Source organism: Clinocottus analis, unplaced genomic scaffold (genome assembly GCF_023055335.1).
Source record: "Clinocottus analis isolate CAN_PGR_092001 unplaced genomic scaffold, fCliAna1.0.p SCAF_23, whole genome shotgun sequence".
Lineage (NCBI taxonomy): Eukaryota > Metazoa > Chordata > Actinopteri > Perciformes > Cottidae > Clinocottus > Clinocottus analis.
In genome coordinates this window covers 3,411,731-3,428,168 of record NW_027175965.1, presented here as the reverse complement: position 1 = coordinate 3,428,168, position 16,438 = coordinate 3,411,731, and the positions used below count along the sequence as shown (strand labels likewise).

At 39.5% G+C, this 16,438-nt stretch overlaps 4 protein-coding genes across 4 annotated transcripts; all 4 read right to left on the bottom strand.

The window, feature by feature from the left end:
• Positions 1-955: 955 nt before the first annotated feature.
• On the bottom strand, positions 956-1,906 carry LOC137793617 (interferon-induced protein with tetratricopeptide repeats 1B-like). The gene has a single exon (XM_068589885.1). The coding sequence runs from the start codon at positions 1,904-1,906 to the stop codon at positions 956-958; it is 951 nt and encodes a 316-aa protein (XP_068445986.1).
• A 461-nt stretch (positions 1,907-2,367) lies between these two features.
• LOC137793644 (interferon-induced protein with tetratricopeptide repeats 1-like) lies at positions 2,368-6,346 on the bottom strand. Its single transcript, XM_068589916.1, has 2 exons — positions 6,276-6,346; positions 2,368-3,664 (listed from the first exon to the last, which is right to left on the bottom strand). The coding sequence occupies exons 1-2, from the start codon at positions 6,281-6,283 to the stop codon at positions 2,368-2,370; spliced, it is 1,305 nt and encodes a 434-aa protein (XP_068446017.1). The 5' UTR covers positions 6,284-6,346.
• Positions 6,347-10,089: 3,743 nt separating this feature from the next.
• On the bottom strand, positions 10,090-12,158 carry LOC137793778 (interferon-induced protein with tetratricopeptide repeats 1-like). The gene is given in 3 exon segments (XM_068590133.1): positions 10,090-11,436; positions 11,438-11,464; positions 12,150-12,158. Coding segments are annotated over 3 exon segments (1,383 nt in total).
• Positions 12,159-12,873: 715 nt separating this feature from the next.
• On the bottom strand, positions 12,874-16,420 carry LOC137793777 (interferon-induced protein with tetratricopeptide repeats 1-like). The gene is made up of 2 exons (XM_068590131.1): positions 16,416-16,420; positions 12,874-14,170 (listed from the first exon to the last, which is right to left on the bottom strand). Exons 1-2 carry the CDS (start codon positions 16,418-16,420, stop codon positions 12,874-12,876), a joined length of 1,302 nt encoding a protein of 433 aa, XP_068446232.1.
• Positions 16,421-16,438: the final 18 nt, after the last annotated feature.

Below are 16,438 nucleotides of genomic sequence, written 5' to 3'. Positions count from 1 at the left end.
TATATATATATATATATACATACATCATAAATATATACAAATACAATTAACCACTTTGAAAAGTTATTATTCCCAAAAAATATGCATTACATCCAATTTTAAAAGTATTTTTTTTAAATGCCCTTTTTAGAAGCCTTATTTATCATCAACTCAAATATTAACTAAGAGTGCATTGTTTCAAACACGCTTATATATTAAGTGTATGTGAACAGTGTCGATATGAACAGCGGTTACCTGGAGACACCTGCATTATGCCGCTCTGCTGCCACCTTCAGGTGTAACCTGGGTACTGTTTGGTGACCACTTCACACTGACAGGGTCCTGTTTAATACACCAGAAAGTAGCTTTGGCAGTAGCTTTCAAGAGCTGTAGTTTGATTAACATCCATCACTGTAGAGTACTGCAAGATTGTGTAGAGTACATGAGTGTCATTTACAGTTACCAGAAAAAAACACAACTTGAAGATTTCTTAGTGTACACATTTTATATTTAATAGTATTACAAGGCAATTGTGTACAACTGAGACACAGCTTAACATATACAGAACAGCAGATTTCTTATACTGCTGGGAGGAGTAATATGAACGCTAATACATGAACTTAAAATCCAATGCTAAGAGGCAGAAAACATAACAGGAATATAATAAACACAACATCTGATCAGGATATATTGTTATAAACCAAGTAATATTTAATTATGATAATGACATTGAGACATGTCCACAGTGGATGTTATTTAAAAGAGCAGTGTTCTTGAATGATTTAGCCGTCATACAAATCGAGTGTACTACTTTTAACAACTAACAAGGTTTTTAAAAGGATTTTTGTCACGCCTTTTTCCCCCCATTGACTACAAAAGTATTTTCAGATCATTTTTTTAGGTAATGCAAAAGCTTTTTGCATTGCATTTTTTTTCGCTCCAGATTTGGGACCAGTGTTGTAAAAAAAACCCAACACTATGGCTCTTGCAGGTTTTCCAGAAACCTCTCTATTTCTCCACACATTGGGTTCCTTCCTTTCTTTTTGATCTTCTCCAGAGCTTCGATGCTGTTCTCACGATAGTAGGATCGCTCCGGTATCGCTGCCGCCTTCATGTGATACTGTATTGACTTGTTTTCATCACGTCGTAAATGTTTTCCGTAATAGTTGTAGAGGAGCTGTTTGTCTGCAGGTTCCAGATCTTGTCCCAACAGGTCCTGGTACATCTGCTCAGCTTTAGCCATGTCGCGGTAAGATTTTGCAAATATATTTGCGAGGCCTACTTTCTTAAGAAGTGAAGAATGAGGGTAGAGAGAAATCACCTCCTCTTGGAGACTGACAGCTCTGTCTATCATGCTTTGCTTAAGGTGTTTGTTATAGAAAAACACGATCTTCCATTTGTAGCAGAGTGCAGCACATCTCTTCAGATAACGCTCATCTGGATGGCGTTTCAGAGCCTCCTCTACCAAATCAATGGCCTCATCAATAGATACATATTCTCTGTAAACCCTTATTATCGCTTTCATACCACTGTAGCTGCTGACAGGATTTCTCAAAACCTTTTCGGCCAACTCACGTGCTTCATCCTTAACGTTTTCTCCTTTCATTGCACGTTGCTGAAGGTAGAAAACAGCAAGGTACACGTTCTCTGGATCCAGTTCCTTGGCAACTCTCATTTTCTCAAAGATGTCAGCCGCCAGCTCTGTATTTGTATTCTTAGAGGCATTCGATAATGCTAAGACGTAACTGGTGTTCCACTCCACCATGTCCGGCTGCATCCTGATGGCTCTCTGGAAGTAATCTGCCACCAGCTCTTTGTCTGTGCTGAACTTCATCAGGGTCCAGGCTTTCTCAGCGTAGGTCTCTGCATGGAGCTCGTCCTGCGATGGTGGTGGGTATTTCTTCATCAGGGCGTCAACCTTTGACATCAACTTAAAATGCAGTGTGAAGAGGGAAAAAAACACTCATACAAATGGATTCTATCATTTTTGTTATTGACTACAAACATGTAAAAACTTGCAGACACCTGCCTTTTAACGGATAAAGCTTAGTTATAGAGTTTGATGTCAATTCAAACCAGATTACCTTTTTAGTCTAGGGTATGATTTACATTTTGTTCATATTTATTCTTGTAATTTTCTACCCAAGATCTTCCTCTTCGCCAGTGTTTTGGTACATTTTGTAAAAAGACAAAAAAACATGTTTATTGAAATCTTAAATCGAGCCCCACAGCCAAGCTGCCACTCCTGCAGGCAAAGTCCACAGTGTAGTCAGTCTCGTTGATAAGTATTTTCAGATTTTTTTCCGGTAATACAAAAGCTTTTTGCATTGCATTTTTTTCTCCCCAGATTTAGGATAAGTGTTATAAAAAAAAAAAACATTATGGCTCTTACAGGTTTTCCAGAAACTCCTCTATTTCTCCACACATTCGGTTCCTTCTTTTATTTTTGATCTTCTCCAGAACTTTGATGCTGTTCTCACGATAGAAGGATTGATCCGGTATCGCTGCCGCCTTCATGTGATACTGTATTGACTTGTTTTCATCGCGTCGATCAAAGTTTAAATATTTTGCGTAGTGGTTGTAGAGAACCTGTTTGTCTGCAGGTTCCAGATCTTTTCTTAGCAGGTCCTGGTACATCTGCTCAGCTTTAGCCATGCCATGATTGGACTTTGCATGTACATTTGCAAGATCTATTTTCTTCACAAGTGAAGAGTGAGGGTAGAGAGAAATCACCTCCTCGTGGAGACTGACAGCTCTGTCTATCATGCTTTGCTTTGTGCGACTTTCGCGGAAAAAAATGATCTTCCATTTGTAGCAGAGTGCAGCACATCTCTTCAGATAACGCTCATCTGGATGCTGTTTCAGAGCCTCCTCTGCCAAATCAATGGCCTCATCAACAGATACATAGTTTCTGTAAACCCTTAGTATCGCTTTCAGACCATTGTAGCTGCTGACGGGATTTCTCAAAACCTTTTCGGCCAACTCACGTGCTTCATCCTCAATGTCTTCTCCTTTCTTTGCACGCTGCTGAAGGTAGTAAGCAGCGAGGTACAAGTTCTCTGGATCCAGTTCCTTAGAGACTCTCATTTTCTCCAAGATGTCAGCTGGCACCCCTGTGTCGTTGTGTTTAAAGGCCCTCGCTAACCCGATGACGTGACTGGTGTTCCACTCCACCATGTCCGGCTGCATCCTGATGGCTCTCTGGAAGTAATCTGCCACCAGCTCTTTGTCTGTGCTGAACTTCATCAGGGTCCAGGCTTTCTCAGCGTAGGTCTCTGCATGGAGCTCGTCCTGCGATGGTGGTGGGTATTTCTTCATCAGGGCGTCAACCTTTGACAGGTAAGCCTCGCTCTCTGCTTGGTCTCCCAGGTGGTGGTGGAGCCAAGCCAGGTTCCCGTAGTTCACCACTAACCAGGGACCGTCATCTGCATTTCTCATCTGGCTGAAGGCCTCTGCAGCCTTGTTGAAGAAACTCTGGGCGTCTTCGGTGGAGCCCAGCTTGTACTGAATGAACCCCTGCAGGTTGTAGATGTGACCCAGCCAGCTGTTTCCCTCCACCGTGCCGATGTCCACCAGCTCGTCACTGAGACGTACAAGTTTGTTCTCGTTAGGCTCCATATCCCAGGTAAAGTGGCACTGCAGGGCCTCCAGTTTTGCCATCAGTGTTGTTTGACTCTGAGCAGCACTGATGGGGAAAAAAAATATCAAAATTTAATAGACATCACTAGGTTCATATAATATGCTTGTTGTGTGCTATAACCATTTTCCATTTCCTGTTGAGAAAGGGAAGAAGATAGAAATGGAGTAAGGAACATTGAATGCCCAGGAAGAAAATAATAAATAATAATCTGTTAGCTCCTTCTTTGATGTCGACACAAAATAATTTCACTACAGGTTCTGTGTATAGTTGTGTATGTGACAAATAAACAGGGTCTGATGTGAAAGGCATCAAAGAAAAAAGGAAGTAAAGAAGTAAGAAATGGAGTAAGGCCCATTGAATGGACAGGAAAGAAAAAAAGAAAGCGTGATGAAAAAAGTAATGGATAAGGAAAGAAGTATGAGAAGATAGGAACACAAAAATATGGACCAACATACAGAGGGAAGTAGGTAAAAAAGCAAAACTTGAAAGAGAAAGTGATGAGGATAAAGGAAGGCAAATGAGTGGACGTAGTGGAAGGAATGATGTAAATGGGACAATGGAGGGAAGAACTGAATAAGAAAAGAGAAGAACAGATCAAATATAAACTATGGAGGACACAAAGAAACAAAGACTGAAAGCTCTGCATTGCCCAGAGGACAAGCTCCCAAAGGGAACTCCTCTTATCTTGGAGTTTGAGGTGTTACTGAGTCACTGAAAATACGAAATGATTTCATATTTATTTTTTTCCATTCATCAAACATTTTGTTTTTACAAAAACAGGTGAATAAATAATTTAAAATGACTTCTCATCTCCTGAGGAAGACGTTCAAATCAGTGACTAAAAAGTATAAAATGAATAGACAATTGTACACAATATTTTTTTTATGTCACGTGATGTTGCAGAAGCACTGTCCTATTCATGTTTACACCAGCTCAAGCCCTCACAGCCTCTCACATTACATTTAGCTGACACTTTTATCCAAAGCAACTGACATTTTTGCTCTATACACCGTAGACACAGCAACGGGGAGCAATTCAGGGTTAAGTGTCTCGCTCAAGGACACAACAACAGGGAGTAGCAGAGCCAGGGTTCGAACCACCGATCCTCTGATTGAAAGACGGGCATGCTAACTACTGATCCTCAGTCGCCGCTCACCCAGTTACACTCAACCACTTAGCAGCTAACGTTATTAAGTCCCTGAGGGTTCAGGGCTTGAGGGTTTAGGATGGGGATTGGGATTAGGCCTGTGAGGCGTCCGTTAGTAAAAACGTATCAGTCCTCTGAAGCGTTTCCGAACTCCTTCGTTTTTGGGGCTCTCTAAACCGCTGGCGTCGTGAGGACACTCAGTGTACACGTAGCGAAAGAGATGCCTTTTAAATCAGAAACGTACTGGTGTGGACATGGCCTATTTATTTTATTGCAATAATACATTATTGCATTTAAACCATACTTAGTATTCTAGGCGCAGTGGGCTGCTGTGCAGCGCCCAGGGAGCAACTCGGGGTCAGTGTCTTGCTAAAGGTATTGAACCTGCTACCTGGTGGTTACAAATCGACCACTCTATCCCATGAGCCATACATATGAGGAGGGATCAAGGACTGCATAGATGTGTATTTAATTGACCTCAATGTAGCCGACACATGACAATGCACAACAATCGTATGTCTTCAATCGTCTGACAATCGTCTGTTCATTTTACAGCTGCACCTTCCCATCGTATGGGAACATCAATGTGTTGTGTAACCTTTGAACGCATTTATATGTTTAAGTCTTCTGGTATGTTTTTGCCTTTACTTTTGTTTCCCTGGAATGGATGGTTAGAAAAATATGTTTTTCCTTTCTCCATAAAGATATAATAGCCTATGTTTATGCAACACTGGTTTAAATATTAAAACCCAATATGCCACACGTTCATGGCTGCACCTTTAAATAAAACTAGTGAGATGTCGTGTGAATTATCTTAAACACACATGAAGTACAAAATCTCATATTACATTTTCAGATATTGCCCCATTTCCGTGGAGATATTGTTTGTCCAGTGGTATTTATTACATCCTATTATTTCAATGTTTATTTTAACTGTAAACCGTTTTATATTTTTAGTTTAATCTAAGTGTTGATAAATAGGCTACTCAATGTTATATTTTATAAACGAATTACATTTCATTGTGCAAACTTTTGTTGTAAAATGACGAACAAATGAACCTTGTAACTTTGTACATTTGTCCATTTTGCTGCTTGGTGTTGCCTGGTTACTGGTAGGTGAGCGTCACAGAGTACTGCAAAACACTTTTCGACACAAATCTCATATTACATTTTCAGATATTGCCCCATTACCGTGACGTAGTAGAAGGGAGGGTGTGTTTTTTATTTCTTAGAACTAAATTCTTGGAAGTATGTGGTGAAACTTAAAGAAAACAACTGATATGTAATAATTTTTTAATAAATTACAGAATTTTTATATGTATGTTCATAATCTCTGTGGCACTGACTGAAAGGGAAGAAGAAACAGCAGAGTTTATACATCATCAATGTCTTGAAGGATAATGGTAATAATCTTTGGCTCGAGGACACAATGATAAGATATTAAACAAATCATAATGATACTAATGATTTACACCAACAATGATATGAAATGCAAAAACAGTTTCTCACCTCATCATGTAGCTGTTTCCTCAACTCAGTAACTTCTCTAAGTCAGTGCGGCTGGTTTCTGCTCGTGATGCTGTTATGGCCTCTCCGGTAGAAATGATGACATGTTGCTGAGCAGCTTTATATGTTCATGATCATGCTGAGGCGGGGCATTAGCATGTCAATGTCTCTACTGTATTTTAAACACACTCCTTGACTTTCGTTTTCCGGGAATTGAAGCCAAGAGTCTAATAAGTCTGAAACATGACTCATCAATTAAATGTCGTGATTATGTTTTCTCTTCATTCTTCTTGCAGCACATGACGTCACACTGGGAAAAAGATTCAACCCCAAGATACCTATCTGTATGGCTGCACCTTCCCATCTCTTAAAAATATTGACGTGTTGTGAAATCTTTGAAAGCATCTGTGTGTGTTGTGATCTGTCTTCTCCTTCAGTTTCGTTTCCCCGGATTGAAAACCTACAGTCACATCTCATGAAACTGAAACTTAACTTTCCATAACTCTACATTTTCTCTTCTGAGTCATGCGTCACTGTTTTGTAATCACAAGAAAAGAGCTCATATTTATGAGAACAGATCTCGGAATTACAAAATACGAATTTCATAATGAGGAAGTTTGATAAAGTCTAAAAGATGTTCAGATTCAGACTTCCCAGATCAGTTACGCAAACAAACAAAAGAGCACACGTGTGCACGGGGACAGTCGACAAGGTGAAATGCAAAAAGAAAAGAAGAAATCACTAAAATATTCAATAACTTAGTTTGTCATGCTGTGGAGTGTTTTTGCGTTTCCTAAAACGTAGGGAAAGATGCATGTTATTAGTACTTTTTATTTGTTTGGTGTAATTTAGTATCACACTACTACATTCTCTGTCGGGTTGAGCTCCACCAAATACACACACACACACACACACACACACACACACAGACACACACACACACACACACACACACACACACACACACACACACACACGCACACACGCACAGTGAGTGAGCAGAGAGGAGCGACGGTGGAGACTGAACCCGGTGAAGTGAAGAATACTCGATTTGAAGGCAACTTTGCTTGTAACTTAGAGAAAGAAGCTAATCCTGTGTCTTTTTACTCGAACAGTCAATACATCTGTTCAACAAACTAACACTAACATGTAAACAAAAGGGAAACCGCCACTGTGTTTACACAAACACAGCAAATGCTATCGGCCAACAGTGCTTTTTAAAAAAAAATTACAAATATATTTCTACACTTATAAATTTGCTTACAATAACCAAAACTAATACAGGTGGATGGGTGCCTGATTAATTTGAAATACATTGCAAAAGTCAAGAGTAAGTAAGTCAGGTGACACAACTGCAGGGAATTTCACTATATTACATTATTATATTTTAAGCTCTAAGATTATTTACTGCATTTTGTAATAGTTTTAAGTAGTCCAGTTGTGCCCACTGTCGTTTAGCAAACGAAAAAAACTGTAAATGTGTTGAGAGTTGATAACTGTATGGATGCGTGTAAATTCATTTGTTCACAGGGAGGCGCTGTTGCGCCTCATAAGGCATGAAGTCACATGACACCACTTCCTTATAAGGGAGATGTTCGCTCTCTTCTCTCTCGGTCTTACAATTTTTTTTGTTTGCTAAACGACAGTGGGCACAACTGGAGTCACATGTGCAAAACTCTAACTTCAGTCTGCACAGCAGCAGTTCATGTGGACCAAACTCTAGTTTGTTTTCCATTGCTTGAACACAGTTTTCAAAACTCAACACACTTATCCCATGACTTTAACCACAACCTGCACAACACTGCTGCTAATACACTGCTGTCAAAACTGTGAACCACACATTCAAACGGAATAGATTTCAGCCTTGTGCCTTTCAAACACTGCTGATTGAAATTTCAGCTAAAAGGCTAAGCAGGTGTCTTGTTTTAGACTTGTTAGTGAACACACACACACACACACACACACACACACACACACACACACACATATATATATATATATATATATATATATATATATATATATATATATATGTATATATATATATATATATATATATATATATATATATATATATGTATATATATATATATATATATATATATATATATATATATATATATATATATAGGTAGAGCTCAGAAAGACTCATTTTGGAAAGAATGTCACTCACTTTTCTTTGAAGAAAATATTACTTTGTATGAAGTCACTGAAATAGTTCAAACTGTAAAGATGAAAAGTTTGTATTTTCTGTATTGGTGTTTGATGCTGGTGTTTTTCCTCTCAGTGTGTTCTGAGTGACAGTGTGTGTTATCTCAGTGAGGGTTGTGCATAGTGTTTGGCTGCACTGAGCGTGTTTTGAGCCATGTGTTAAGAGTTGTGTTGCTTGGAATGAGTTTTGCAGGTGATGAGAACTGTTTAGCTCAGGTGACTGTTGGTCAGGTGACTGTTGGTAGTGCAGACTGTAGTTAGAGTTTTGCACACCTGACTCCAGTTGTGCCCACTGTCGTTTAGCAATTGAAAAAAACTGAAGAGCAGGTTCTTCAGTTCTAAGAATTCTGATTCTTCATTCCTAAGAATTCTGATTCCGCTGTGCAGGTAGGCAGAAGGTATAAGCCTACCTGTCAAATTAGCAACAGTATGCCAGATTGTAAAAGTTATTTATTTATTTATATATATATATATATATATATATATATATATATATATATATATATATATATATATATATATATATACACACACACACACACACACACACACACACACACACACACACACACACACATACAATATGTTGTTGCTTTCCCTGACATGTTTGAACAAGTAAAAAATACTGTTCAAAATACAATTAATCTTTATTTCTTTATTTGTCACAGACGCAAATATTAATTTCGCGTGCATTATTTCACACACACTTATATATTAAGTGTATGTGAACAGTGTCGATATGAACAGCGGTTACCTGGAGACACCTGCATTATGCTGCTCTGCTGCCACCTTCAGGTGTAACCTGGGTACTGTTTGGTGACCACTTCACACTGACAGGGTCCTGTTTAATACACCAGAAAGTAGCTTTGGCAGTAGCTTTCAAGAGCTGTAGTTTGATTAACATCCATCACTGTAGAGTACTGCAAGATTGTGTAGAGTACATGAGTGTCATTTACAGTTACCAGAAAAAAACACAACTTGAAGATTTCTTAGTGTACACATTTTATATTTAATAGTATTACAAGGCAATTGTGTACAACTGAGACACAGCTTGACACTTTCTATGCATTCAATCAGTTGCATCTGGCTGTAATATTCAGTTTACATCAAATTAACTATTACATGGTGAGATAATTTAATATTTCACAACCCAAAGGCATACAGAAAAGATGATTTCATATAGTGCTAGGAGCAGGAATATAAATGCTCTTACATCAACTTAAAATCCAGTGCTAAGAGGGAGAAAAACACATAACAGGAGTATAATAAACACAACATCTTATAAAGATCTATTGTAATAAACCAAGTACTATTTCATTATGGTAATGACATGGAGACATGTCCACAGTGGATATTATATAAAAGAACAGTGTTATTGAATGATTCAGCCGTCATAAAAATGGAGTGTACTACTTCTAAAAAATAACAAGGTTTTTCAACGCCTTTTTTTTTTTTTTTACCATTGACTAAAACATGTAAAAACTTGCAGCCTTTTAAAGGATACGATTAATCAATTAATAAGTACAATTATTTTTAGGTCATGCAAAAGCTTTTTGCATTGCATTTTTTTTCTCTCCAGATTTAGAACCAGTGTTGCAAATAAACACTATGGCTCTTGCAGGTTTTCCAGAAACCTCTGTATTTCTCCACACATTCGGTTCCTTCTTTTATTTTTGATCTTCTTCAGAACTTTGATGCTGTTCTTACGATAGTAAGATCGCTGTGGTATCGCTGCCGCATTCATGTGATACTGTATTGACTTGTTTTCATCTTGTTGATTGTAGTTTAAATATTGTGCGTATTGGTTGTAGAGAACCTGTTTGCTTGCAGGTTCCAGACACTTTTTTAGCAGGTCCTGGTACATCTGCTCAGCTTTAGCCATGTTGTGATTGGACTTTGCATGTATATTTGCAAGGTCTATTTTCTCCACAAGTGAAGAATGAGGGTAGAGAGAAATCACCTCCTCATGGAGACTGACAGCTCTGTCTACCATGCTTTGCTTTAAGCGATTGTTACGGGAAAAAATGATCTTCCATTTGTAGCAGAGTGCAGCACATCTCTTCAGATAACGCTCATCTGGATGCTGTTTCAGAGCCTCCTCTGCCAAATCAATGGCCTCATCAATAGATACACAGTTTCTGTAAACCCATAGTATTGCTTTCAGACCACTGTAGCTGCTGACGGGATTTCTCAAAACTTTTTCGGCCAACTCACGTGCTTCATCCTTAACATCTTCACCTTTCTTTCCACGTTGCTCAAGGTAGTAAGCAGCAAGGTACACGTTCTCTGGATCCTGTTCCTTGGCGATTCTTACTTTTTCCAAGATGTCAGCCGGCACCCCTGTGTCGTTGTGCTTAAAGGCCCTCGCTAACCCGATGACGTGACTTGTGCTCCACTCCACCATGTCCGGCTGCATCCTGATGGCTCTCTGGAAGTAATCTGCCACCAGCTCTTTGTCTGTGCTGAACTTCATCAGGGTCCAGGCTTTCTCAGCGTAGGTCTCTGCATGGAGCTCGTCCTGCGATGGTGGTGGGTATTTCTTCATCAGGGCGTCAACCTTTGACAGGTAAGCCTCGCTCTCTGCTTGGTCTCCCAGGTGGTGGTGCAGCCAAGCCAGGTTCCCGTAGTTCACCACTAACCAGGGACCGTCATCTGCATTTCTCATCTGGCTGAAGGCCTCTGCAGCCTTGTTGAAGAAACTCTGGGCGTCTTCGGTGGAGCCCAGCTTGTACTGAATGAACCCCCGCAGGTTGTAGATGTGACCCAGCCAGCTGTTTCCCTCCTCCGTGCCAATGTCCACCAGCTTGTCACTGAGACGTACAAATTTGGTCTTGTTGGGCTCCAAATCCCAGGTGAAGTGGCACTGCAGGTTCTCCAGTTTTGCCACAAGTGTTGTTTGACTCTGACCAGCACTGATGGGGAATACAAATACAAAATATTAATAGACATCACTAGGTTCATATAATATGCTCGGAGGCGTGCTATGTTTGAATAATCATTGTTCACGTCATGTTGAGGAAGGGAGGAAGATAGAAATGGAGTAAGGAGCATTGAATGCCCAGCAAAGAAATAATAAATAATAATCTTTTAGCTCCTTCTTTGATCTCGATACAAATTTACTACAGGTTCTGTGTATGGGACATGGAGTAGGGCGCATCGAATGGAGAGGAAGGAAATAAGAAAGAAGTACTGAAAGAAGGAATGGATAAGGAAAGAAGTATGAGAAGATAGGAATACAAAAATATGGATCAATATATTGCTGTAAATAAAAAGTATAGGATCAGAAGAGGTAAAGAAGGAAAACCTAACAGAGAAAGTGATGAGGACAAAGGAAGGCAAATGAGTGGACGCAGTGGGAGGAATGAGGTAAATGGGACAATGGAGGGAAGGAATGAATAAGAAAAGAGGAGAAGAACAGACAAAATAAAAACCATTGAGGACAAAAATAAACAAAGGCAGAAATAGAACACACAGATAAATGAAGGAATAAATAAATAAATTAGTCAATACAGGTAGGATGCAGCTGGTGGGTAAGGAAGAAATAGAGTGACGCAGGTGGAGAAGGAAAATAATGAGGGTGGAGCGTTTGGTTACTGGCAGTCCGTGGCAAGTCTGTGGTCAGTCAAGTGCCAGGACAGCTGCAAGCGAACGTCACTCGCTTGGCACCTCTGGCATGTTAGTTTAAATTTATTTTGCTGTCACTTATTGACATGTTACAAATTTGTGCGTGTGCAATTGTTGAATAAAGAATAACTTTTTTTTTAAAGCCATGCTGGTTGGATTGAGCCACATTTCCTGGAAACACCCGTTGGTGTTAAGGTCAGCTTCCGTAAATCATATTTAGGATAAGATTAAATAATCCTTTATTAGTCCCTGAGTAGGGAAATTACAGGATTACAGCAGCATGGCTCACAAGTAAATACAATAACATAACAAATAAATTAAAATGTCTAAAAGTACTTGAGTAGGTAATTTCTGATTTTAATTTAGTCAACTGAGACCTGTTCTCAGTAAACATACTTTGAGTACCCTCGCTGTACTTTTTTGTTAATCATTCATTTTATACATATATGATTTTGATAGTGTTGAAACAAAATGGAACAAAATATACTCATTCCAAATAATAACTTTTTTAGTTATTTACAACAATCGGCTAAAATAATGAAAATAAATCATCCTTTTTAATCTAATTTAAAACTATTTATCAAAACGTTTTTGAAATACAAATCAAATAATATCTTGTCCTCTCCTTATATGTCGGTTGGTGCCACAAGATGCAAGAGCTAGTAGTTGTCACAGGAATGCCACAGACTTGCCACAGTCCTGACACCTGACTGACGCTTAGATTTAGGACCAATGTTGTAAAAGACAAAAACAAACACTATGGCTCTTACAGGTTTTTCAGAAACTCCTCTATTTCTCCACACATTTGGTTCCTGCTTCTGTTCTTGATCTTCTCCAGAACTTTGATGCTGTTCCATCGATAGAAACATTTATCCGGTATCGCTGCCGCCTTCATGTGATACTGTATTGACTTGTTTTCATCACGTCGATCGTAGTTTAAATATTTTGCGTAGTGGTAGTAGAGGATCTGTTGTTCTGCAGGTTCCAGATCTTTTCTTAGCAGGTCCTGGTAGATCTGCTCAGCTTTAGCCATGCCATGATTGGAGTTTGTGTGTATATTTGCGAGATCTATTTTCTTCTCAAGTGAAGAGTGAGGGTAGAGAGAAATCACCTCCTCATGGAGACTGACGGCTGTGTCTACCGTGCTTTTCTTTGGGCTACTGTCGCTGAATAAAATGATCTTCCAATTGTAGCAGAGTGCAGCACATCTCTTCAGATAACGCTCATCTGGATGCTGTTTCAGAGCCTCCTCTGCCAAATCAATGGCCTCATCAATAGATTCGTAGTTTTTGTAAACCCTTAGTATCGCTTTCAGACCACTGTAGCTGCTGACGGGATTTCGCAAAACCTTTTTGGCCAACTCACGTGCTTCATCCTTAACGTTTTCTCCTTTCTTTGCACGCTGCTGAAGGTAGTAAGCAGCGAGGAACACGTTCTCTGGATCCAGTTCCTTAGAGACTCTCACTTTCTCCAAGATGTCAGCCACCAGCTTTGTGTCGCCGTACTTAAAGGCACTCGCTAACCCGATGACGTGACTGGTGCTCCACTCCACCATGTCCGGCTGCATCCTGATGGCTCTCTGGAAGTAATCTGTCACCAGCTCTTTGTCTGTGCTGAACTTCATCAGGGTCCAGGCTTTCTCAGCGTAGGTCTCTGCATGGAGCTCGTCCTGCGATGGTGGTGGGTATTTCTTCATCAGGGCGTCAACCTTTGACAGGTAAGCCTCGCTCTCTGCTTGGTCTCCCAGGTGGTGGTGCAGCCAAGCCAGGTTCCCGTAGTTCACCACTAACCAGGGACCGTCATCTGCATTTCTCGTCTGGCTGAAGGCCTCTGCAGCCTTGTTGAAGAAACTCTGGGCGTCTTCGGTGGAGCCCAGCTTGTACTGAATGAACCCCCGCAGGTTGTAGATGTGACCCAGCCAGCTGTTTCCCTCCTCCGTGCCGATGTCCACCAGCTTGTCACTTAGATATAAAAGTTTGGTCTCGTTGGCCTTCAGATCCCAGGTGAAGTGGCACTGCAGGTTCTCCAGTTTTGCCACCAGTGTTGTTTGACTCTGAGCAGCACTGATGGGGATTAAAAATAACAAATATTAAAAGATATCACCAGGTTTGTACAATATGCTCGGCGGCGTGCTATGTTTGTATAATCATTGTTCATTTCATTTTTGAGGAAGGGAGGATCAATGGAATGGAGTAAGAAAAATGGAATGTCCAGGAAGGAAATAATAAAGCAATGAGGTACAAAGGGCAGTACTGTATCGTGAATAATGTACCTTCGCTGCCCGTTGGGCCTAACAACACCCTTGAAGTGTACATTATTATAGATACAGTACTGCCTTGAGTACCTTATTGCTTTTATAATACGGTTACCTGCGGCATTATCAACAGTAATAGTAGCTGCCTTTCAGCACAAAATAGTTGTAGCCACCAAACGTTGTGTATCACATTTCAATATCCTAGAGAAAATAGTCTCTAGGGTAGAGTTCCATGTGTGTCAGTTGCATAGCAATAAATGTGTTTACAGCTGGGGCTTTTATTGTGGAGGGGAAAATGGAAAGAGGGGAGAGTGGGAAAAGGGAGACAAGAATAAAGTGGTTGCCCTCTTGTCTTACCTAATGGAGCAGCATTGTTATGTCATTATCATTATACGTATAGTGTAAGCGCAATATAGACCCTCAGCTAGACATGTTTGGTAACTGTCAAGCTTTAAATGACAACTAACGGTCGCACAATTTAAATCGACCTGTTATTTTGAGTGCGCACTGATATGGAACGCTCTGGTAAATGTAAACAGGTTGTACAGCACTTTATGGCTGAATAAACTACACCCTGTGACTCAATCTCAACCAATCAGAATGCTTGATTTGATCTACCCACGTTATAATAAATAATAATCTGTTAGCTTCTTCTTTGAACTTGGCACAAAATAATTTCACTACAGGTTCTGTGTATGGACATGTATGTGACAAGGGTCTGATGTGAAAGGCAGCAAGGAAAAAAGAAAGTAAGGTAAGATAGAAGGGGAGGATGAGACATGGAGTAGGGCGCATCGAATGGAAAATAAGGAAGGAATAATGAAAGAAAGAATGGATAAGGAAAGAATTATGAGAATATAGGAATACAAAAATATGGACCAACATACTGCTGGAAAGAAAAAGTATAGGATCAGAAAAGGGAAGTAAGTAAAGAAGGAAAAGATGAAAGAGAAAGTGATGAGGATAAAGGAAGGCAAATGGACGTCGTGGAAGGGATGAGCTAAATGGGACAATGGAGGGAAGGAATGGATAAGAAAAGAGAAGAACAGACAAAATAAAAACCATGGAGGACAAGAAGAAACAATAACTTAAAGAAAACACAAAGATGAACGAAGTAAGTAATGAATAAATAAATTAATAAAGAACGGTAGGATGCTGCTGGTGAGTAAGGAATAAATAGAGTCAGGCAGGTGGAGAAGGAAAAGTGGGCAGAAGGGAGAAAGAAAAGATGGCGGAAAGAGGTAAGGAAGAAAAGGAAAGGAAGGTGTGATTCACAGAGGAGAACAAGCGGTAGCACTTTATAATAAGTACACGACTAAACACTGAATTCATCATTTGCAAAGCATTATTACTCAGTAACTCATTAGTATGCTATTCGTACTATAGATTATTAATAATATCATGTAAGTGTTAGTAAATGATAAAAGAAATCTGCACTTTATGATGAATTCAGTAGTTAAAAAGAGAAATAGACGCAACACAAAGTGATAAAGAATATTAATATTGATGTGGTCCTGGGCGCCATACCCATCAGTGGCATGAGTGGTCCATACTTTGGTGGCATGAACATTTTTCTTCCTCCAAAGTGAGCATGACAAAATAACTTTGATAGCCACCCAAGGGAGAAAGAAAAGATGTTTGAAAGAGGTAAGGAAGGTAGGAAGGAAGAAAATGAAAGGAAGGTCTGAGCCACAGAGGAGAACACAGAATTACATGAGTATGAATATGGAAAATAAAATACATTTAACATTTCTCCACCAGAATGATATTTTTGAAAGTGTGGGATGAAACTTAAAGAAAACAACTGATCTGTAATACTTATTAAGTAAAAGACAGACTTTTTATATGTATGTTCATAATCTCTGTGACACTGACTGAAAGGGAAGAAGAAAGAAACATCGGACTAAACAGCAGAGTTTATACATCACCAATGTCTTGAAGGATAATGGTAATAATCTTTGGCTCGAGGACACAATGATAAGATATTAAACAAATCATAATGATACTAATGATTTACACCAACAATGATATGAAATGCAGGAACGGCTTCTCACCTCATCATGTAGCTGTTTTCTCA

Excerpts from the sequence above, each read along its gene's own strand:
- LOC137793617 (XM_068589885.1), bottom strand. The coding sequence starts at position 1,906 with ATGTCAAAGGTTGACGCCCTGATGAAGAAATACCCACCACCATCGCAG.